Source organism: Crocodylus siamensis, chromosome 15, assembly GCF_052110815.1.
Source record: "Crocodylus siamensis isolate JL-2025a chromosome 15, ASM5211081v1, whole genome shotgun sequence".
Taxonomy (NCBI): domain Eukaryota; kingdom Metazoa; phylum Chordata; order Crocodylia; family Crocodylidae; genus Crocodylus; species Crocodylus siamensis.
In genome coordinates, this window is record NC_143409.1 from 44,651,496 (window position 1) to 44,674,008 (window position 22,513).

Genomic DNA, 22,513 nt, shown 5'->3' on the forward strand with positions numbered 1-22,513 from the left:
CACTAGTTTGCAGATGGTCTTCCAGTTCATCCTCTCTTAGCATCTTGTTGAAATCATTGAGCCATTTGAGATGCCTAGATACAGCATTCAGGAAGGAGAGATACCTCTTGGCCTGATGAACTTGGCCTACCTACCAGCAGTGAAGTGGTTCATTGACGGCACTGGATAGTTTAGATGGTCATGTAGATGGGCATTAAAAATTTGAGGGGCCAGATTCTCAGTTGGTGTAAATCACTGTGACTACTGTGGGGTAACACCAATTTATACCACCATAGCACATGGTTCTAGCAGAAGACAGTCTTGCCATCAGCTTGTCAGAGCTCCTTCAGGCCAGGCACAACCCCGTAACTTCCAGCAGCTGTGCTTATATCCATTGGCTCTGCCAGGATGCCTCAGATTGGATGAATGAGTTTTCTGGCACTCCTTGTTTAGCTGTCTGGTGCTGACAGGAACTTCTGGGTAAAGTTTAGAAGCATTTTCAATTGGTTTGGGGCTTGGAAATACTAGCAAGCCATGACAGCTAGTAAATCGGATATTTCTGACCCCAGCATGAGAGTGATAGGCACAGGAAGGTGACCTTAGTACCAGGCTGTGTTACCAGGTAGGATACCAGGAGCTGGTAATCATTGCTTCTCTGTTCCTATATTAGAGTGAGCCTGATTGAATGGCTTAGCAGAAACCCTGCTGTCACTCTGGGCCAATGTGACTGATGGTGCATTGGAAGAGTGCACCTAGAAAGAGAGGCAGGAAGGCACCCCACATTAGCTTGGGGTAAAACTCATTGCTGCCAAAATGGCTTCCCTAGTATAAGGGGACATGGCGGAGTCAGATCTCTTGTTTTTTTGGTTTAGAGGAGGCTGGTAAGTGGGTGACAGACATCATCCAAATTAACAGCAACACTTTGGAAGCACTGTGCAAATATGAATTAATTGGGGAAGGAAGGGTGGGAAAATTACTTTAATTGCTACTCCTTTTTGTTACCTGTTCCCCAGTGTGTCACCTCTTCCCCCACTCTCACGCATACATTCAAGTCATCCACGTGCTGGTGAAAATTCACACACAAACCAGTGCACATTCACCCTGAGAGTTGTAATCACATCCCTCTCTGCAGCCACAATCCCTTCCACTCCTGCACAGTCATGAATCATAGTTACAGTCATGCTTCATACTCAGATCCATAGACACTGATATACACAGAGCACACACTCACCCATATACTCCTAGTAACACACATGCCATCCCTGCAGGTTAGAGAGGGAAACAGCTATAGAGGAGTGTTAGAGTCTTGGAGCCTAGTGTCCCATCATGTTTGCAAGGACTTCCTGGTTCAAAGACCAGCATGTTATGGACTACAGCCCCCCTCTAGACATATTCATGCAATACAGTTTCAGGCTACAACACTAGCAGCAATGATGCCTTGTTGTTTTTTCCCTGGTGTATCTAGCCAGCAGGTACCTGGTAATGTTCAGTGGATTTAGTGACAAGGATTCCTTTAGTGGCTGGATTAAAATATGTGAAGCAAGTAGCTCTGTATTTTTTTCCAGTGAATTACGGAGTGAAGCTTCCCAGGGGAACATGGTAGAGCAATGCGAAATAATTCTGCTCTGGAGAAGGGAAATGAAGGCACTGAGGTGGTTATCCAGCTGGGTTAGCATGTTACACACCTATCACAATGGATGAATTCTAACGCTTCCCTGTTGCAAAGTGGCCAGTGCAGAATTCACCCAGAGCTTTGGCATTATCCAGACTTACCTCCCCTTCTACTTACAGTGTACTCCCAGCAGGGGACCATGGTGCCACTATTGAGAATGCCCATGATGGATACGTTCTCAGGTCTTTGGAGCAGGGACTGTCATTCTGTTCAGGGTTAGTACATCACCTGGCACCAGAGGGTCCTTTTCCATGACTAAGGCTTCTAGACACCAGTGGAACAGAGATAATAATTCATTGCTGATAGGCTCCCATCTAGCATCAGCATCCAGTATAATATGGACAGGAATCTCTTTAACATCAACTGGTTGAATTCCAAATCTAAGATAACCAACACCTCCATCACTGATCTTCAATACTCTGACATTTATGTCATATGTGCCCACTCAGTTGAAGAGCTCCAGGTCACTCTTAATGGTTTCTGTGAAGTGCATTAAATTCTTGGACTCAGTGTCAACATCACAAAACCAAGATACTTTACCAGCCCACCCCAAATCAGCCAACTGCTCCTCCACGTATTACAGTTAGAGGTCAATCTTTAGAGGGAGTTGAGCATTTTCCTTACTTGGGTACCATTTCTCCCAAAAAAGTAAACATAAAGACAATATTCAACGCCAAATAACATCTGCCACTGTTGCCTTTGGACGTCTCCAAAATCACGTCTTTGATGATCATGACATCAGGACCCAAACCAAACTTTTCATCCACCAGGGTGTTATCATCCCTACCCTGTTGTATAGGTATGAAACTTGGATGACCTGTCAGAAACACCTGAAAGCTTTGGAACATTATCATCATCAACTCTGTCATCAGAAAATCCGCTATATTAATACAGAAGAATGAGCACCATCATTCTGGCTAAAGCGAATACTACCAGTATTGCAACCATATTTATATGGCACCAGCTCCATTGGAGAGGACATATCATAAGGATGTCTGCCAACCAGCTCCCAGGTTTTATACTCCCAGCTCCCCAACGGTCACCATTCTAGGATGTCAAAATAAGAGATTCAAGGACACATTCAAAGCCAATCTGAAGAAATGCAATATTAACATCAATTCCTGGGAGACTCAAGCACTGAATCATCCCCGATGCCACCATTATGTACAACAAGTCATCAGTCATTTTGAGCCAGCTTGCCTCACTGTGAAGGCAGATAGACACGAGAGACAAAGGGAAAGACCTGGGACTTGACATCGCCAGGATCTACTCCTTCCTCCAGAACTGTTTGCCACATCTGCAGTCAAACAGGCAGATCTCAAATCAGTCTCCTCAGTCATCTCTGGACTTAACAATAACTTCCCTATTTACAGAAAGACTGTCATCCTCTTATTGAGGGACTGCCACCACTGACAGATAATTATAGTCATTTGTGGCCCTCTGTCCCTGTAAATGAGTGCCCAGCTCTGCATTTAAAGAAACAGGCATTTTCAGCAGATACCCCCTGCCCAGCTTCTTGCTCCAGGGTCTCAGCCCCCAAGCATGAGACTGGCAGAATTCCCCAAGTGCTCAGTGCTTTTCGGCAGGCAGGATCACAAACAGACTACAGGCCTGGAGTTTGTCAGCTGCCCTTGAAGTGTTCCAGACTCTACCTGCAATGCCAGAGAAGGGTAAAAAACTCCTCTGGCTGTTGCTCAGCCACCCTCTGTATCCTTCTGGGGATCCATGGCTGGATTTAGTCCTGCCTGCTGGCCCGAGCTGTTCCTAAATAATGCTGAAGAGGTTTTTGCTTTAGGTGTGTCCATGCTTCCTGTCAGCATCTGAAGGCTTGTGTTCTTGGCGATGGGAGGACCCCTCGATGCTCTGGGATCTGTGCGTGTTGGCTTCTCAGCATATCAGGACTCTTTCCAGGGGCACAGGTACCCATCATGCTCCTGGGATTTGTTGCTAACATATCACTGGCCCTAGGGCTTCATCACCATGTTTTTAGGTTACTTGGTGTCTGCCTGGGCACTGATGCCCACTTCAGTGTCTGGATATTTGTGGTGTTGGCATGTGGTGCTTCCCTTAACTCTCCTCAGCACCCATGTTGGTGCCACAAAGAGCCCTGTCACTTCTCTCAGCTTTCTGGGGTCCATCCTCCATCATTCCTTTTTCTTTTCTGGAGACCTTGGGAGCTGGCTTCACATTTCCAGCATCAAGAAAAGGCCATGTTAGCAAGGGACGGCTCCACCCACTACACATCTTTGTACACTGGTGGGAAAGCATAGGAGGAACAATGTCTCAGTAGTCTTAATAGCTCTGTACTTATCCAGACAAGAACTGTTCTCGGCTCCATTGCAGATGGCCAAACAAGATCCAACAGGCTGAGAGTCTGATCATGGACCCCACTCCTAAGTCCTCTCCTGGCAATATGGCTCCTCACAGGGGAGAGATCTTCAACCATGATGCCTCTAAAATGGTGCCCTAAGTTTTCTTAGCATGTAAGAACCGCTTTTCAGAGAACTTTATAACTCCAAGTGAAGTGAGTCTGTAGTGTGCTGCAGTCAGGCCTGAGTGGGCCTTTTACTTAACCTGCACAAAACCTGCTTTGCTTCTTTCCCTACCTGCCTAAATCTAACTTACAGACTGATCCCAACTGGGTGCAGTGGGGTACCTATTTCAGGCTCTCATTGTTAATGAAAGGCAGGCCTGACAGTTTTGAGATCGTCCAACCTCTTACAAAGCTCTGTCTTTTAGCGGGTATGAATGTGATTTCAACAAAGCTGACAGAACTTTCTTGGGACCATTCAGTTCCTGTACATTTAACCATCCTGCATGGAAAGTCATTTGCCTAGAGATGGTGGATTCATCTCTCCAACTGGGTGACTTCAGCCATCGTGATGTGTCCACTTTGCACCACATTGCATAAAATTGAGGTAGGGCTGTGGGTGCACCCACAATTCCTTTCCAGCGTAGCGCTGGAGTTCCACTTCTCGTGAATGCCGGTAACATTGTTCCTATAACCCACAGGTTCCTTTGAGAGCTTTCCTCCATCTGCTCACTGTTAAAAGGTTCTCAGTGATCATATGATCAAATGAAAGTTCACCTGGTTGTTTGCTTCACCTCACAGCAACTTATCAGGCCATGCATTTCTTGAGAAGGATTCTGCGTGAATACATGTCTGATCAGTCCCCATACTGCTATGACCAGCCTGGTCTAAAATTAGAGGGTTATGGGAGAACCTACTCAGTCCAATACCATGGAGCCTCCGTAGCCCACTTCAAGGATGTTTCTGTTACTGATATCTGCAGAACAACCAGATGGTCCTCTTAGCTCACTCACAAAACATTACCCATAGGATCTATCCTCTGGGAGGGCATTTGATTTTTTAACCTTCCTGCTCCACAACTTGTTTCTAAGGCAGAAGAGTCCAGACTCTCACCCAAAAATGTTTCCATTCAGGATGTTTCTCACTGGGATTGGCCAGGTCTCTGAAGTCTCTTGTCTGACACATCCATAATACCTCAGATATTGATCTTATTGCCCCCACCCCAGATACGTAACTAGAGAGAGTTTTATAAGAACTGTCTCCATTGGCTTTGACTTTGTAGTTGTTGCCTGTTGAAGCCAGGCTCCCTCTTTTTTTCTTTTGGGGCATCTTTTGAGTTTCTTCTCCTCCAGCAATGAGAATCCCAGCGGACAGTATCTTCAGAAAAGGAGTAATGACAGTCCTGTAATTCTGCTTCTTTGCTCAAATGATTCAGAAAGGACTATCCCTCTACCTCATACCTTTACCAAATCATGTCCATTTCCTCCCTTAATTTTTTTCCCCTATGAGGCAAGCTTTGGATCATTTTAGTGACTGACATCCCTTTGGGAACTTTGCCTCCCGCACAATCAGAACTGACCTGTTCATTCAAAAGATGGCCATGAAGCTCAGCAGGGTGGCATATGACAGCCAATAACAGCACTGCTACCATAGCATGTCAGGGCTAAAATAACTTTTCAGACCTTGGGGAGCAATGCCAGTCTGACGCTGAGGAGTTGAGATCCTGTCATGCGAATCATATCTTCAGAGAAGCAGAATTGCAGGTAAGTAATTTTTATTTTCCATACTACCCTCTTGCAGTGCTGGATATTTTCGCATTTGCTGTTTGTGATTTGGCTGTACAGGTGAAATTCCTAGAGGAGCACATGCTTCTCTTATATAGTAGCTTTAGTCTATTGTATGCTGGTATTTAAGGACTGTGTAGGTAGAATGTCCTCTTTTCCTGTTTTTCTTCATTTAATTGTCAAAGTATGGAGGGCTCTTTATACTTGTATGGTCTTTTGGGCTTGGAGTTAGGACCATCTTGGAGGTTTCGTGTGTGGTAGTGGTGTTTATGGACCTTGCAAAGCTAATAGACTTAGAGGCTGAATTGCCTTAGGGATCTGCAAGGCAAGTAGGACATGGTCAGAGGCAGGTTAAGCATACACAAACACTGCTACCTTTTTTTTGTCTTGGCACAATGTCCCAGCCCTTCCTTGGGGTGACTACCTCAAAGGGCAAGAAGGTAGATCATGCTGGAGGTCTAGTCAGGTCTCTGCTGAACCTGCTGATTCAAGCCTGCAGTAATGCTGAATCTCGCAATGTTCCCTGGGCAGATGGCGACACATTCCAGCTGCCAGTGACCTGTGCTAGACTTGAACCCATACTGTAGAGGTGACAGGTTTGGGTGCTGGTGACCTAGCCTCTAATTCTTCTCACCCCTATCTTAGGCCCATACAGTATTTCTTTGTGCACTGGTAGTCATTAGTGTTATGTTCTGCTGCTATGGCAATATCTTGCTATCTCTTTTTTCCCCTGGAAGATCCAAAGGAGCCTGTTTCTGCTGTGGTTGTGCATAGGGTATCACCCTTTAGATGTGGAGTTACCCCCTCCTTCCCTGGCTTTCTTTCTTTCTTGCTAATCTAGCCACACTCTTTCCTGCTGAAGTTGCACATTCAGAGGATCACATGGGACCATCCTACCATGCAAGAGTCACCATATCACTGTGCGAGCATGATTTTCCATGGTGCATTGTCATACACACATCGGTACATGGCTTGACAAGCATCACACCATGAGGATGCTGTGTCAGCCCCAGAACAAATGCAAGACACCAATAATGCCCTGCCAGATTAAAAGAAGAACCGGTGGCTGCCCCATGCAACTCAGTGTGGGTGTCATCCTTCTGAGCTGCTCCCATATTACTTGTATTCACTGTTGTCTCTGAAAAGAGTTGCCCCAAAGTAATAGGGCTCCTACTGGTGCACTCCCTGAGGTCAGCACACAGCCTGATGATCTAAACACAGGACTGTAATAAGATTTGAGTTCTGGTCCTGTCTCCGCCACTTTTTCACTGCGTGATCTTGGATGTGCCATGTCCCCTCTTTGGATGCTGTTTGCCAAAGCTGCAGATAATAGAGGTAGGATGCCTAAACAGCATTTGTTAGTGCCTGTGCAGTGCTTTGGGATCTTTATCTGGAAGATTGTGCCAAAGTAATTACTGGCAGTGATGAGACTGGCTATGCTGCACTGTGATTCTCATCACATTGCAGTCACTGCTGCTCTTCCTGAAGTCCCCCTAGCTCTACTCCATTAATGGCTGCTGCAGCTCCATGGAGCCTCTTTCCGATGCTAAAAGGAAATGAGGAAATAATTACAGAGTGGCCACCTGCAACCCATCGAGAGAAAAGGATCCGTTCCCCCAACACGCTCCCTTTCAAAGATGTGAAAATGGTACGTTCAATTAAAATGGCCCCCTGCTGGGCCCTGCTGTCAGTTCCCAGAAGGGGCTGGGACAAATGGAGCTGCCAGGCTTGATGTAAGTCTGCAAGTTATTGCTGCACTTTACATTTTTATTGCAGCAGATGTTAGCCAAGAGAGGGGAAAAAATATGGCATAAGGTGACAGGCAGAGGCCGTTCAAATATGCAGTGCTGCTGAGGCAGCCACTTGGATCTTGGACTGCATCTCCATGAGGTGCTGAGCACTGTGCACTGTTGTCTGCAATTCCAGGGCTGAGCTGAGACCGTTGGGCAGCCAGGTGAGGGATGGTGGGGTTGCTTTGCGTGTTGGGGCAGTTCTTGGCTGTCCTAGAGAGCAGTTGTGGACAAAGGCTGGGTTTCTTTAATATGGATGCTCAGGGTTGATACCGGATGAAGCCAGAGAAGGTGGGTATGGGAATATCAAAGCTGTGTTTATAAGGGACAAACGTCACTTCCAGGGCCCTGGTTCTTCACTGCCTTGTGCCCTGTGTCATCTCTACCTCTATGCAATGTGATAGAAAAACGTTGCACAAATGTTGCACAACCTGTGTTTGTCCTATGATAAATGCTAACAGATGATTCAAGGCAGAGAACCAGCTCCCAGAGCTCATGTCCCTTGGAAGCTCAAGTTTCCATGTCCAGGGTTTTGGCTGAGACCTCCATAAAGGTCAGAGCCATTTGCTAAATTTGTAGCCTAGTTCTGGCTCCAAATCTCATGATTTGTAGCTTCTGTATCTGGGGTTTCAGCTGTGGGCCCACCTCTCGTTCAAAGGTTTGGTTGAGCCAAGCCCTCAAAACTTCAGGGGAGCCATCACTAAAGTATCCATTGCCCTTGTGATGGTGGGGCTTGTAATCATGGGGAAATGGGCTGTATTTCCTGGGTTGTTTTCTGCTTTGAGTAGAGCCATTCAGCCTCTTTCACAGCATGATGGCGTTTGTGTTCTGGTCTGAGGAGCTGGAGATACAGCGGCAACAACCAAAGGAAAAAAGAAAGAGGAGGATGCTCCAAAGTTCAGGTCTCCCAGTTCCAGCACAGAGGCAACGGTTTGACAGGGCAGCAGCATGATTTTCTGACTGGCTCCCAAACCCAGCCATCCTTTGTCAGAGAAGCATAAACTCTTGGCTTTAAAACCAAGCTTGGCTCAAGGCCTCCATCTCTAAGTGCTGTAACAAGGACAGGGCAAGGGAAAGCCTTTAGCTTTGGGTTTAAAGTGGTGTGTGTTAAGCCCCTTCTGCCAGTCCATTATCCAGGGGTGGGAGTTATTCTATAATGGAAGCAGGACACTGTAGGTATAAACAGTTGGTGCCCATGGTTTGAAAATTGGGACTGATGTGGCTTCTCAGGGTGTCCTGGTTTCTGGCAGACCACTCTCAAACATTTGCCCTTTCTCAAACAGACATCATGTAACATTACATTAAACGGGACTGAAGCTACAGGTTTCCCTCACTGAAGACAGCTGCCATTTCTCCATAGCTTCCACGTAGAAGGGAGATTGCCCCTCGTAAAGGTGGTTGACATTTCCACTGGCGATCTGTAGTAGAAATACCTGCCTCTTGCACTTTACTGTTAGGAACCTGTAAGCGGATAGAGGAGAGCTGGGGAAGCTCAGATGGTGCAGAGGAATACAGGACACTGAGGGGGTGTGGGGTACAAAAAGGACACTGAAGAAAGCAGGAGGGATGCTGTGAGAGAGTCGAGGTCTAGGAGGTGGAGACAAAATGTGAGGATTAAGGAAAAATATGGGGGTCAGGAGCGTGCGGAGGGGAGATATAAGAAGGACAGGAAGCATGGTGATAAGAAAGAGAGGTGGAAGGAAACAAAATGGCTTCCTTTCCAGGGGCAGGGAGGAAAGCAGAGTTCCCAGCAAGGAGAAGCCAGTAAAGAGGCTTCACATGCACGTCAGGTTGGATTTCGGCCCTTTGGCACTCGCACATGGCCTGGCTGCAGGCTGCTCACACCCATCGGGGCTCAACGATCAGCAACCAGACACTGCGTCTGCTTTTTTTTTTTAATGCAACTTCAGGATTTTGGGGGCACCTGGTAACCAGGCCTTGAGTGCCCCAGGGCCGCAGTCACCATTTCCCCAGCCTCCCCTCTCTCTCCTCTGCACCAGAGCCTTTAGGGCAGTCCCCTTTGTGCTTTTCTGGCAGTTAGTTTTGGATGCCTGGAGTGAGAGTGTGATGAGAGGACAGGGTCTCTGGTGCTTTTGGTGATGACCTGTGTCCTTCCTTCTCCGTTCCCACCCCTTTCACCCCCTCCCCCACCCCCAGGTTTCGTCAGTTTTGACAATCCAACTAGTGCTCAGGCAGCCATTCAGGCCATGAACGGCTTCCAGATCGGCATGAAGAGGCTAAAGGTCCAACTAAAGCGGCCAAAAGATGCTAACAGACCCTACTGACCCCTGCTCACCCTGGCCCTGCAAACAGGTAAGAGGCTGGCAGGCCAGACTGCCCCGACTGTGGTACAAGGGGGAGCGTGTGGGGGAAGAGTTCGGTGTTTTCACCAGATCATCTGTGCTTGCTGCCAGGAAGCCAGGGGACAGTACGGCATCTCCTGCCGTTTCGCTCGCATCTCGATGGGGTTGGCTTCTGTTGCTCTGTACAGCGCTGCCACCTGATGGAAAGCACTGGACCTGCTCAGCCTTCCCCAGATTCCCCACCCCTTGGTTCACAGAGCTGCTCTTTCAGCTCTGCGGAAGAAAGCATATTTGTTTCGACCTGGTAGTCTTGGGTTTAACTCAGCAGAAAGCAGTGTTGTCCAGGGACTAAGGGCACCAGGCGGTGACTCAGGAGACTTGGGCTCTGTTCCTGACTCTGCTGAGCAAGCCGCTTCCCTTTTCTGGACCTCAGTTGCCTCATCTGTAAAACAAAGATTGACACATTCCCCCCTTTTCAATATACATGGAGATTTACAGATGCTAGAGAGCATTGCTGATGCGGCTGGCCACACAGTGCTTCGAAGGCGTCACGTGCAGCCCCAAAGACTTGCAGAGTTCCCGATCGGGTGCTGCTCTAACAATGCCTGCCTGCGTGGGCAGAGGGCACAACCACCAGCCAGCCAGCCTGCCTGCCTGCAGGCCACAACGCAACCAAGACATTGCTGTCTAGGAACGCATGGGACATCTGTCCTACTGCAACAAGACCTGCAGGATCTAGCTAAGGGCAGTGATGCACTTACACACAAGCTGAGGGGATCCTGCCACAGAGAGGACTAGAAGCTCACTATTTTCCCAGGGTTGCTTCTTTTCCAGAAGACAAGCACTAGGTTACAAGCACTAGGTTTTTACTTGGCCCCATGGGGAACATACCAGCCACCCATTCTCACCGCTCCGTCAGACTGTGGATGTCTCCTCCCCACCCCCTCTCACAGCTGAGGCCACTTCCAAGTGGAGATGGGCTGAAGCTGCAGCGTGTGGATCAGAACTCAAGTGAGAGAAAGAATGGGGCGGCATTTGGATCCAAGGGTTTGGTTGGGATCTTCCTTCGTTTGAATGTGTGCCTGACCTTTCCCTCCCAAAATGGTGCCCCCACCCTCCCCCAGGTCCTTCCAGCCAGAGACATCTGCTAAGGGTACTGGGTTTAGCAAAAGGCAAGCCCGATCTAAGGATATTTGAATCACACTGGATAAATTAAGATTTCACCTGACTCTTCCCTAAAACTCATACAGGCTAGAGGAACCCCGCACTAGTATAAAAACCAGAATATTCCTGTCCAGCAACCTTCCATCCTAAATGAAAATAGAAGACAGCCCCCTAGCCTCCTCACAGGTTTTGAAAGGCTCTGTCCACGTTTTTTTTTTCCCCTTAATTTATTTTCAGGCACTTTGGGTTTCTCTGTTCTGTTCTATACCCCTCTCAGTAGAAACAGGAAGCAATGGGGAAAATCTAGCAAGACAGCATGTTCTTGAATGATTTTGAGCTTATGGCCTTAGCCTGTTTGTTTGAGCATCTGAAGTGCAGACTCCAGTTATTGCCTAACCTGTCCCTGATGACTATCATGAGCATAGGCAGTAATAACCAGGGGGAGTTATGGCTACCATCTTGTTACAAGCCTCTGGGGAGCATTTGTATCAGTGTTTATAGACTGGCCCTGCACATACTGGACTCCCTCTTCCCCACAGGAGAAAGGGCAGTTTGGGTAAGACTGGTTGGAAAGTGGTGGGAGGGGAATAGGAGGCAGATTTCCACAGGAAATTTCAAATTTTTAGTGAAAAATCAAAATCTGAAATATTTTAGCTGAAGAAAACCTAAAATGCTGGCACAGCTGAGAGTGGCTGATGGGAGCTGTATTTCAGGCCTCACGGTCCAACTGCATCTCTCACAGTCTCCATCCTTGGCTAGGGCAGGTGCTGAATGATGGGAGATGAAGTCCAGGTAGGGAGCCTGGAGTGTAGAAGAAAACAGAAGTCTGAAGCCCATTCATTTGGGGCTCTTACAAGATGCTGCAGTCAGACACTCAGGAAAGAAGACGAATTGTCAAAGACATGATGCTACCACATATCTGTTGAAGCACATCTAGCCCTCCCATGGCATGCTTTCATTCAGAAGTACATTGGCTTTTGTTTTCTGTGGCTTAATCCTCCTTTACAACTTCAGTTGATTCATCTTAGCTTTTCCTGTGTTTCTGCCTGGAGAAGAGCTTCTAATGCCCAAGGGCTCATAATGTCTGGCCTGGCTGGTTTGTACATGAAGCAACAATTGAATGTACTGTAGAAAACAAGTCCCGCTAGATTTTTGTCACACAATGTCTTTCCCAGGTGGCATCTAATCAAACATGGCAGAAGACACCTGACTCTTGCCCTTGCTTTGTGTAAATGGGGAAAAGTAACAGGAAAGTAATTACATTGTTGAACTGGAAAACTAATTCCCAAAGAAGGGCTCAGTGGTGGAGAGGAGAACTGTGGCATGACTGTCAGCTGTGGAGACTTGAACAGCTAAATCTGATTAAGGCACATCAACAAGAGCTTTGAAATTGTAGTCCCCAGTGGGTACACTGCTAGAGCACCATACAATTTGGTGTTGTTAGCAGGCTCTGAGCAGGGAATGGGTCAACGGCAAGGGAGGTGGAAAGGAGCAGTGGAGTAGAAAATGGAGCTACAGGTCAGGGAAGAGATGCATGGAGAGAGCTGACTATGGTTCCTGGGCTTGGACTATGAGGAGATGGGGGATACGTAGCTGTCACTATGATGGGAGCAGACTTGTATGGGGACCCCAGGAGTGGAATATCCAAGCTGCTGCAGCTCAGATGCAAGGTGTATTGAGAGAGCTGAGTAGGAGACTAGCAAGTAACAACACTGGGAACTTTTAAGACCCCAGATTTATTGGAAGGCCATGGTCCCAGCCATCCAACGCAGTCTACACTGTCCATATCTATAGCTGGTCTGCTTCCCCCAGTGGCTTATGTATGGTGAACTCAGGCTTCTGTGCAGGTTAGAAAAAAATTACAAGGGAGGCAGCAAGAAAAGTCACTGTTCCTATTATCCTAGCATCTTTCTAAGGCAGGATATGAGACAGCACATGCTGCTGTGGCTAATAGCCACTGCCCAGAGACATATCATCAGAGGCTTCAGTGACTGCTAACACATATGCTGCTGACTCCATGCTCACCACTACATTCCTGCTTTTCAGCTGGCCGGGGTGCTTTGTACCTGTCTCATGGTCCAGTGGGGCACACAAATGTCCTGCTGTCTGGCTCTGGAAACCTGTTTCTTCTACCCATCTACCATTTGGTCAGCAGAGCAGAGGGTCTGTGGACACACACAAAGGAAACGCTGGTTAATATTTTCCAAGTTATCCCTGAAAGACCAAAATCTTTCAAAACTGTGACCTGAGACTTCCAAGTTGGCTCCAGAGCAAGTGAAAGTTATGCCTGATCTACTCTGTATGCCTTAAAAGATTAGTTTCTGCTATGCATCAGTGCAATTTGCAGGCATGAGTCTGAGCTTTTACTTACCCCTTGCCCAGGTTAGACACAATGAAGTGGTACATGCAAAATGACTGTTTGCTTGTGAGTGGAGTCGGTTACCAATGAGCAGGTCAGTTCCAAGCACATCACCAGAGAGGGGAGCAAACTCCATGCCATGGGTGCATACTCCTCCCATCAGTGTCATTGGGTTTGTTCTCAGAACAGAACAGGTCCCATGGCCTTTGTGTTCCATGCTGTGGAGTCTTCTGTCCAAGTCTTATGTTGTTTCTTCATTTTTTCTGGTGTGACATGTAGCTTTGGGTGACCACGGTGACCTCAGGGGCAACTGGGATAGAAGATCAGTCAGTGGTGGTAATCAGCACAGCATTAGGGCTCCAAGCCAATGGAGGTGCTGTTTTCAAACATGGCTTAGCAGCAAAGCCCTTTGGAGCTCATATCACTTTGATCCTAGGGCAGGGCTGTCCACCTGGTGACCCAGGAGCTGCATACAGCCTCCCAAGGGTTAACCTGTGGCCTCTCAGGCTCCCCCATCTCTGGGGACGGGGCATGGCCCACGGGGCTGAGGGAGCCGGCAGCCAGCGGGCTCGGGAGCACGTGGGGATTCCACACTGAGCAACGACACGAGCATGATGCAGTGGGGGTCGGCCATTGCACAGTGTGGTCCCGTGTGGCGCAGTGCGAGGGGACAAGTGCAGTGCAGCAGGAGGACACCCACCACGCAGTGCAGGCTGGCTCAGATGGCATAAAATGGCATGTGGCCCCTGAAGCATGTGGCTGAATAGCCTGTGGCCCCCAGCCACGCAGAAGCTGGACAGGCGTGCCCTAGAACATCAACCCCATCCAAAGAGACTGTAGTTTAGGTAATTTGATTTTGTTGACTTGAATTTCCCAGGTAAAATCCCCTTCGCACCTTGCCCAAAACAGTCATGTGCTGCCGCTGGCCCCAGTTGAATACCTGCGTTCCTCTGCAGAGGTGATGACTAGATGAAACAACACCATGTCTGACAGAGAAGGCCAGATCCTCAATTCTTTGACATTTAGTCTTGTCCAGCTTGGCAAATCCTGCAGCAGATTATTCACCAGCACTAATGTGAATGTTCAGACAAGCTGGTTTCAGTTCTGCTTGTGCCCATTTTGCATTTGTTTTCCGCAGATAACCTGGCCAGCTAATTTCCTGGCAAGGTAACAGCAAATCTTAAAGGGACTAGAGGCAAGAAAGCACAGCCAATTTCATACTCAGCCAGGGGCCTGGTTCTAAGCATTATGCTCATCCAGTCAAAGGAGAGAAACAAATACCGTGTGACCGACAGATGTCCAATGGAGACATCTGAAGCTGACGCACTTGAAGCACGCACAACATGCACACGGCCCATGAGCAAGCCAGTGCCTGAAATTCACTTGCATACAAGATGCAGCGATTTGTTTCACACAATGACACAAAAGCTGCGGACACTGTGATTGGTTTGCTGACTGAAATCAGGCTCAGACAGAAGTCAGGTCCAGTTTACACAGGACCCTTCAGAACGAAAGATGCTGCATCCACATCGTGATAATAATGGGCCCGTTTTAAAATCAGCCTGTGATCTGGAGGCATATATTTGTAGGAGACCAGCTTTTCAAAGCAGTTTGTGGGCCTGGTTTTCAGAAGAACTGGAAAACTGTGTCTCCTGTTAACTTCTGCTGGAGTTGAGGATCCTCCATTCTTTTGAAAATCAGGCCCTCCAAACCTCAACTTGGGTACCAGAAAAGGATTCACACCCCCTTACTCATCAAAGGCATTTTCACACTGGGGGAAAGTGTGGCTGGGGTGGGGAGGGGGCATGCAGTGTTTATTGTCCCCCCACTCCCAGGCTCTGAGCATCACGTTTGGTTGGTTACAGCTCCTTGTCTGCTGAGAGCAACATCAGTGTTTGGTCAAATGGAAGCTGACTGCGCACATGGGCGCTCATATTAGCCACAAGGGACTGTCAGCCGGCAGCAAACACTTGATTGTGTCCATGGATTCCAAACAGGTCTTTCCATCGGGGCTCTTGGAGAACTCAGCCTTGTGTTCCTCCTATTAGCAGCTGAACCCAGGGGAGAACCCAGCCCACTCCAGGCTATGGGCCAAGCCCCCTCATGGGACATTGTGTCCCTGCAGACAGGGATCACCATAACCCCAGTCCAGCCCCTGGCAGGAAGCAGTGCCTGGGCCCCTAAGTCCAGCCGATGTTTGTGATGGGTCCCCTGAGGCCGGGAGTGCCGTCAGCACAGGATTCCGTCAGCAGTTCTGCGCCCAGGCCCAAGAAAGAAAATGTGACCAAAGTGATTCAAACCTTAAATGGTTTTGGGCAGGGTCATGTCAGGTGTTGGCCAAGGTTTGCATACAGTTTCTCCAGGGAGAAGTAGCTCCTCTCACCTCTCCTCCAGCATCTCAATTTGTCTCCTCCCCCGCTTCCATGATCTGCCCTTGCCTACATCCTGTCTCATCCCCCATTGCACCCATGGTAAACCCTGCACTGTGGCCCTGTTATGTTGTCCTTTACCAAGGTCATCATGCCCACCAGGCCCTGAGTGCTGTGCCAGTTCTCTTCCAAGCTGGCTTCCTTTCTTTCTTACCCTCATGACTTTCTTAACCTTCTCCCCAGACCTAACATGACCTCTCTACATACGCCATGTGCCCTCTATCTTTTCCTTGACCCCCCCTGCCTTGTCCTGTGCTCCTCACTCCTCCCCTCTGCCCACTCTCAGTGCTTGCTTCAAACAAGCCAGAACTACACAAAGCAGACCACTCTCAAATACAGCGCATGTCACCTTGTCTTGCTTTAATGCCTCGCCTGGCTTTCCCTTTGCATATCGTCAGCTGGTTTAGTTCACATGTCTTATGAAGGTGCTCAGTTCTTTGGGCAGAGGATGGTGTCTCTTTAAATCTCAACAAAGCACCAAAGAATGGTGTGGAGTGATGACAACAGCAATTGACTTTGCATCGGCAGTTCCTCACCAGTGTGAGCCTTTGCATTGCAAGCCCTGGACCATTTTGGGGCTGCCTGCCCAACTTCCTGTTGATTAACATGTTTGGTACAAGGCTGCACAGGGGGCTGTGACAGACCCTTCCACTATAACCTCCCTCTAACCAGCCTTAGTTCCATCCCCAGTAGTCTCAGGACTAGCATTCAGGTCATCTTCATGCAGGACTTGGACTTCCACTTTTCCTTGTCTTTTGACATCATTTCACATGTTTGCTGGTGGATTTTGAAGACTTGCCTCAGTTTTGTAATAGTGCAATTAGTGTGATAGAGCAGGTTGGATGGGTGCACTGTGTAGTTCCTTTCTGTGCCATGGTGTTCTTGTCCACATTCTTTCACTACCCAGCTCAGTACCCATTTAAAACCTTCATGTCTTACAGTGAAGTGTCCATAACAGGCCATGCAGGGGAGAAGGGTGCTCCTTTTGCGCATTTGCTAGATTCATCCCCAGGCTATCCTCAGTCAGGAATGACAGCTTAAGCATCTATTAATGGAAAATGCCTTGAAATTCTGTCCAGCTTTTGTACACCAGTGGCCTCCAAAGAACTGATCTTATTTCAATCTGGATCCATCTCAGAACCAATGTGGCCAAGGAAGGTTCAGTGAGAAAGCAGCTGTTTCATGATCCTGCCATCTTCTCCATTAACAAGTCTCGGTGTAGGCCCATGCGTTCTCTATTAGATGAGTACCAGGCACCATGGAGAGCTCAGCTCCAAGCACCCACTGATGGTGTGGGAGTGCCTGCCCTTGCCTTTTGGGATCCGGTCACTAATGGTGTGATCTGTCTCTGCCCTTGTTCTGTGTAGAACTCAGAGTCAAACTCTTCACTTGGGAGTGGAATATCTCCCCTGACATCATCAGATCCCAAAGGCCGAAGATCTCCCTTGGCACTTCTTGCCTTGATGTCTCAGATTTAATCCATGGGCCATCAAGGCAGCATTAGTGACATCTGAGATAGGATCAGAGGAATCGTTTCAGTGGCTTTTAGATCTATAAGCCCCCCTGCAAGACCAGAGCTAAGATGGGAGAGAGGACCATCCTTCCTCTCCTGGCACCTTGAAAATGTGTATCCAGGATGGCTCTGAGGTTATAGTTAGTCTTGATCTTTGGATTTCTCCCTCCCCTCAAGAGTCTCCTAGAGACCGCTTGCATTTATCATACCCTGGGGCTTCTATGGCACAAAGGACATTGTCTGGCTATCCAGCCAGAAACCATTCCCCTGAGAGGACTTCTGCTAAGTGAACTGTACTTAACGCATCTCCAGAGCATTCTCACTGCATCTCCCTGAAGCCTGCTTTCCTCTTTAGTGACAAGTCTGAAGAATGATCTTTGGAGTCTGGAAAGGTGGTGAAGGAATCAGATGACCCTAATGATCCTTGCAGAAGCTTCCCCTTTTCCCTTACCAGAAGGAAATGAAACCACACCATCCATGAGATGGCAAAGGAAGAAATGGACTAAAGGAAGACTAAATGGTGCTATGGGCCTTTCTGGCAGGACTACAACACTCTGGAGTGGTCAGAGGGAGAGAGGTCACAAAGTCTCTTCAGGGTCAGAAACCAGGCAAGACTGTTCATATAAACAAGGGACTCTTCACACTAGCCAAAGACTTCTAGTCCAGGCTGGCTTCACTCCCTTCTGTGACCTAGGGAAAGTATGCTGGAGTATGGAATGATAAAAATTAAGACAATCTTATTCCAGCATAAGATACGGGGAGTGAGGGAGGCAGCTTTCTAGGTAGTGATGACCAGGTACAGTTATGTAACATTGGCTGGCTCTCCAACCTTGAAAAATGATACCTAGCTCTTCTGTAGTGTTTTCCTCCATGGAGTCTAGGAGTTGTGTTCATCCAGACAAAAGAGAGAAACAAATATCATATAACCAGCATGACATGCACATCATACATGACTCGGGTTGCAAGCTGTAGTGCTTTGGGGAAAGGGTGCATATTCTTTACCATGTCTTTCCTGGAGCCCCTTACCTGCTGGAGAAAAACAGGCCACACACTAGACTGAAATCAGAGTCATGGCTATCACTGTCAGTGTCTGTTGCCTTCTTCAGTCAATTGAATATCCAAGATGGTTGGGGGTGGTCTTTTTTTTTTGCCTTTGAAGACAACGTCAAATAACCTCCATATTGTGTAAGAGCTGGCAGAGATCCTGCCTGTCTCTTGGGTTTATTCCTTACAGACTAAAATAAGCCTCTCCTGTACTCCTCTGACCAATCCCGCTGCTTTCTTGGGTCATCAGAAAAGTAAAGCAAAACAGGGGTCATTTTGCTGTCTCACACCAGTTTTTCACATTAATTTCTTTTCTCTGTAGTATCACATCTAGAGTCTGAATGTGTGCTGTTGCCTGTGAGCCCTCGGTGATTTCCATCTTCCAGTCCAGCTTTTGTTCATCCTATTATAAAAAGGTTACTCCAGGGTAGGTCATGTCTATCCATCAGTATAGAATCAGTTAGGAGCTTCAGAGACCCTTCATTTGAGCCTGTCTGACAGGGCTTCTCCTTACCATCTTTCCTACAAAGCTGTTTTCCGAGAAGCAGATATGTGGCCAAGGTAAAAGACACACATTTATGGCTATCTTCCTTTGATGGCATCTGCTGAGGATAATACAGTACTGCACCCATGCTTTGAATACTTCCACGAAGTGATTTCCCTTAGACTGGTTAAGATGAAATTCTGTCTCTTTCTTCCCTCAACATCATGACTCACCAGATGAAGCAAAGCTGCATGCATCAGGTATTGAGAGGGTATTGTGTTATACCTGGAAAGAACAAAATCCTTTGCAGATTTTCAGGGTTATTGGTGGTATTTCAGAACAAGCCTAAGAGGAAATCAGTTTCTGTTCAGAGGCTGTATAAACAGATTAGACTCCGGATTCAACCCAGATCAAGCAGTGATTTATGGCCAACTGGTCAGGGAGCCTTCAGGCAATTTCCCAGAGCACTTTTCCTGCAACGCTGGACATCACAAAGCAGTTGCCTTGAGTGCCGTTCACACAAGACTGTCTTGACTAAGGTGCTGATGTTGAGAGAAAGTTCTTCTGAGCTTTGTTTAATGAAAGATTATTCCCCAGCCTTACTCCGGTGGGTTACTAGCTGCTAGTCAGTTTGCCAAGTGTGAGAATCTGCAGAGACAGTCCCAGGTAGAGAAAGGATACACACCTGTAACTAGTCTTTCTGCTGCTGGCTTACATTCTACCATCTCCATCCCTTCTTCTGAATGGGTGGAAGGGCTCTGCCAGTGAGCATATCTGTGGAGCCATATATCTGGGTGACATGGTAGTAGGGTTTGTGCCTTGCATCCCTGAGGGTGGGCACTTCAGAGACAGTGATAGAGAGCTTCAGGTGAGTAACCTTACTTCATTTTATTCAACCTGATTTCCTTGTCCGATTCATGTTTCCATCCTTTCATGATCAAGCCTTTTAACCTAGTTACAGCATGAAGTCTTCAGCTACTTTTACCTGCAGTCTAGGAAGCATGAGAACCCCAATACATCTGGCTACTCCTTGCTGGTCAGTAGGTTGCAAAGTCATGACCAAGCTTAGACAACTGTTTGACTTCATTTCCCCTGTCCTGGTTGCTCAGCTAGAGAGAGAGCATGTTTCCCTCTCCGACTGGCATGCTTTGGGCAATGGATTCTTCACTTGCTGCATGTAAAACTGGAGTTCTGAATGTTGGCCCATAGCCAGAGGCCACCAGCTGCATCTAATTTCTGCAAAATACATGACTTGCAACTTCCCTTTGGGTAGAAACATGAAGTTATGGATTGGAGCGACAGCCAGTCCCAGCATGCTTTGTTCAGCCTGGCAACATGGCCTCTCACATCTAAAAGGAGCATGGCATGCCAGGTCCTGAGGGCTATGGCTTACACTGCTGAGTTAAAGCACTAGAGTTAAAGCATGGTGAGACTGCCTACCTCTCACTTGCCATGCATGTGAGCGGATCAGTCAGGGAGAGTCATTTTCCTGCTGGTGCTGACAGCTGGGAAGACTGAGCAGTGGTTTTCATAGCCCTTTATTAAGTATTTAACAATGTTTCCTAGAAGAAAAAAACTGTAGCATACAACCTGGAGTCTTCCTTTGCCACCTGCTTCATGTTCAGAACTATTAATAAGCTAGTCTTGCTCTCTTTATTTAAATATTTTTGTTGTTGTTCAGTGTTCAGTTATTTCAGCAGAGAAACAGCGTGTGTGCTTTCTTGAGAAAATGGATTTAGGGCCTGGCTACCTGCATCCTATCCCCAGTTCCACCTCTGATTTACTGTGTGATCCTGGGTAGATCAGTTACCTCCTTTGTGCCTCATCTTCCCTCCCAGTGAGCAGAGTTAGACACCTCAAGCAGAAACAAGAAGCTGTGCATTTCAGAGTTGCATACATGACCATTCTTGGCAGACAAATAATAAATTTGCACATAGATTTTCCAGGGGGATGACCTTGCCAGCTGACATCCAGTCAGGGAACAGAAATTATACCATTTATCTAACCAATCACAGCTGAGCATTATGGAAATGAGTAATTGTAGCCAAGCTGGACAATACAGCATTCTCCAAAGGTATTTGCAAAATAAATCCAAACACGAAAATAAATCCAAATGTTGGAGGATATTCAGAGAGATGTCATAAGTTAAAAAAGCCCAAATTCATCAGGTAACGTATTCATTTGTAATTATTCCCATAGCTTTAGCAATGGGGACAATAATGCTGATCTCTCCATAGGTCATGAGTGAGTGTCAGTTCATGAGTACAAAGCCTTGTGAGATGCTTAGAGGGAAAGGTGTTCGAGAAGGGCAGACATTGGTATGAGGGTCCTCAAAGGCACATTTTCTATTCTTGATCAACCACAAACAGGAATGAAACTGAAAAAACTCCATCAAACCAATTCATCTTTTTTTATGTTTTGTTTCCTCCAACCCAACCACTACTGTACCTAACCAGACCAGGCCAATCATTGCTCCAAGATGGCCCCACAGTTGCCTAGCAGCCCTCTAGCTGTTATGGGAGACCCAAACAAAATCTGTCCCTCCCAAATAAACCGAAACTGTAAGTGACTAACTCATGTTGTCATCGTCCTCTGCGATGACGCCATGTGGCCGGTTGTTACCTCGTTGCATGACTTGACATTGAGTATTTGGTATCTCTCTCTATATATATCTTTATTTTTTCTGTATCAGTTCTTTTGTTTTGGCGATTGTGAAGTGCCGTATTGAAGCCCATGGTGGATAGTTATTGGAGTGCTGATTGGTCAGTCTTACTTAGTTGTGACCTTTGACCCCTTGAACACCACTTCCTCTTCCTTTGCCCGTTCTTCTTTTCTCTCTGTTGTAATGTAACAATATCTGTATGTGTGTTTCACCTGCATTCACCATATGGCCATGATGACTGGGGAACTGTCGTGATTGTTATGGAATCACCCTTGATTTTGATAGTATTTCTAAAAAGAAATGGTTTTCACTTAATTTTAGTTAGACATGACAAGTCTTGTATTTCCCTTTCTTTGAATCACCTTTTTTGTTTTTTACCTTGTAAAGTAGACTCTCAAAAAGAAAGAAAGAAAGCACTCAGGAATATCCCAGATGTTGATCCTTTGCTCTGAGTCGGAACCTGAAGTCTTGCATTTGTTTCCTGGATATTCCTTCCCATCCCATGCAGGAGGGAGTTCATGGAAGAAAAGCAGAAAGTGACAGTAGAACTTATGGGGCAGAAACTGGGAATTTTTAAAGGGTCTGTAAGAATCTGGTGTCCAGTGCAGAGGGTTTGTAACTCAACTCTTCACCCAGAGCTATTCCATCGTGAAAAGACATTGGATTTCCCTGCAAAGCATTCTGCTTAAATGAGAAGGGATAGAGTAGTCAGCCTTTGTGAATCGTCAGAGCTAGGAAGCCTAAATTCACAGTAGGGAAAAGTGCTAAATGAAATTTGTCAAAGACACCTAAGTCTAAAACCTCAGTTGATTGCATTGACTTCACTGGAATTTCACCAGCAGAGAATTTGGCTTCTGATGTTTCTTTAACGCAGGACATTTTGCAGAGACGATAAACTAGAGGTAGTGACCTAGCTAAGGACCTACATGTTTCCTCACCAGAGTCACACAGATGCTCCTCCATACCACTTAACTAGTTAGTGAGGACCCCAGAGAAGTTAGATATGCGCTGGACTTTTC

The 22,513-nt window shown here is 47.1% G+C and overlaps 1 protein-coding gene across 5 annotated transcripts in view; it reads left to right on the top strand.

Moving 5' to 3' along the window:
* CELF6 (CUGBP Elav-like family member 6) overlaps positions 1-22,513 on the top strand; it is a 140,973-nt gene that overhangs the window by 103,425 nt on the left and 15,035 nt on the right. For all 5 annotated transcript variants that reach the window (XM_090030176.1, XM_090030174.1, XM_090030177.1 and 2 more), the window contains one exon: positions 9,694-9,849. In XM_090030176.1, the coding sequence (XP_089886302.1) occupies positions 9,694-9,821 (128 nt within the window). In that variant the 3' untranslated portion in view covers positions 9,822-9,849. The remainder of the gene's footprint in view (positions 1-9,693; positions 9,850-22,513) is intronic.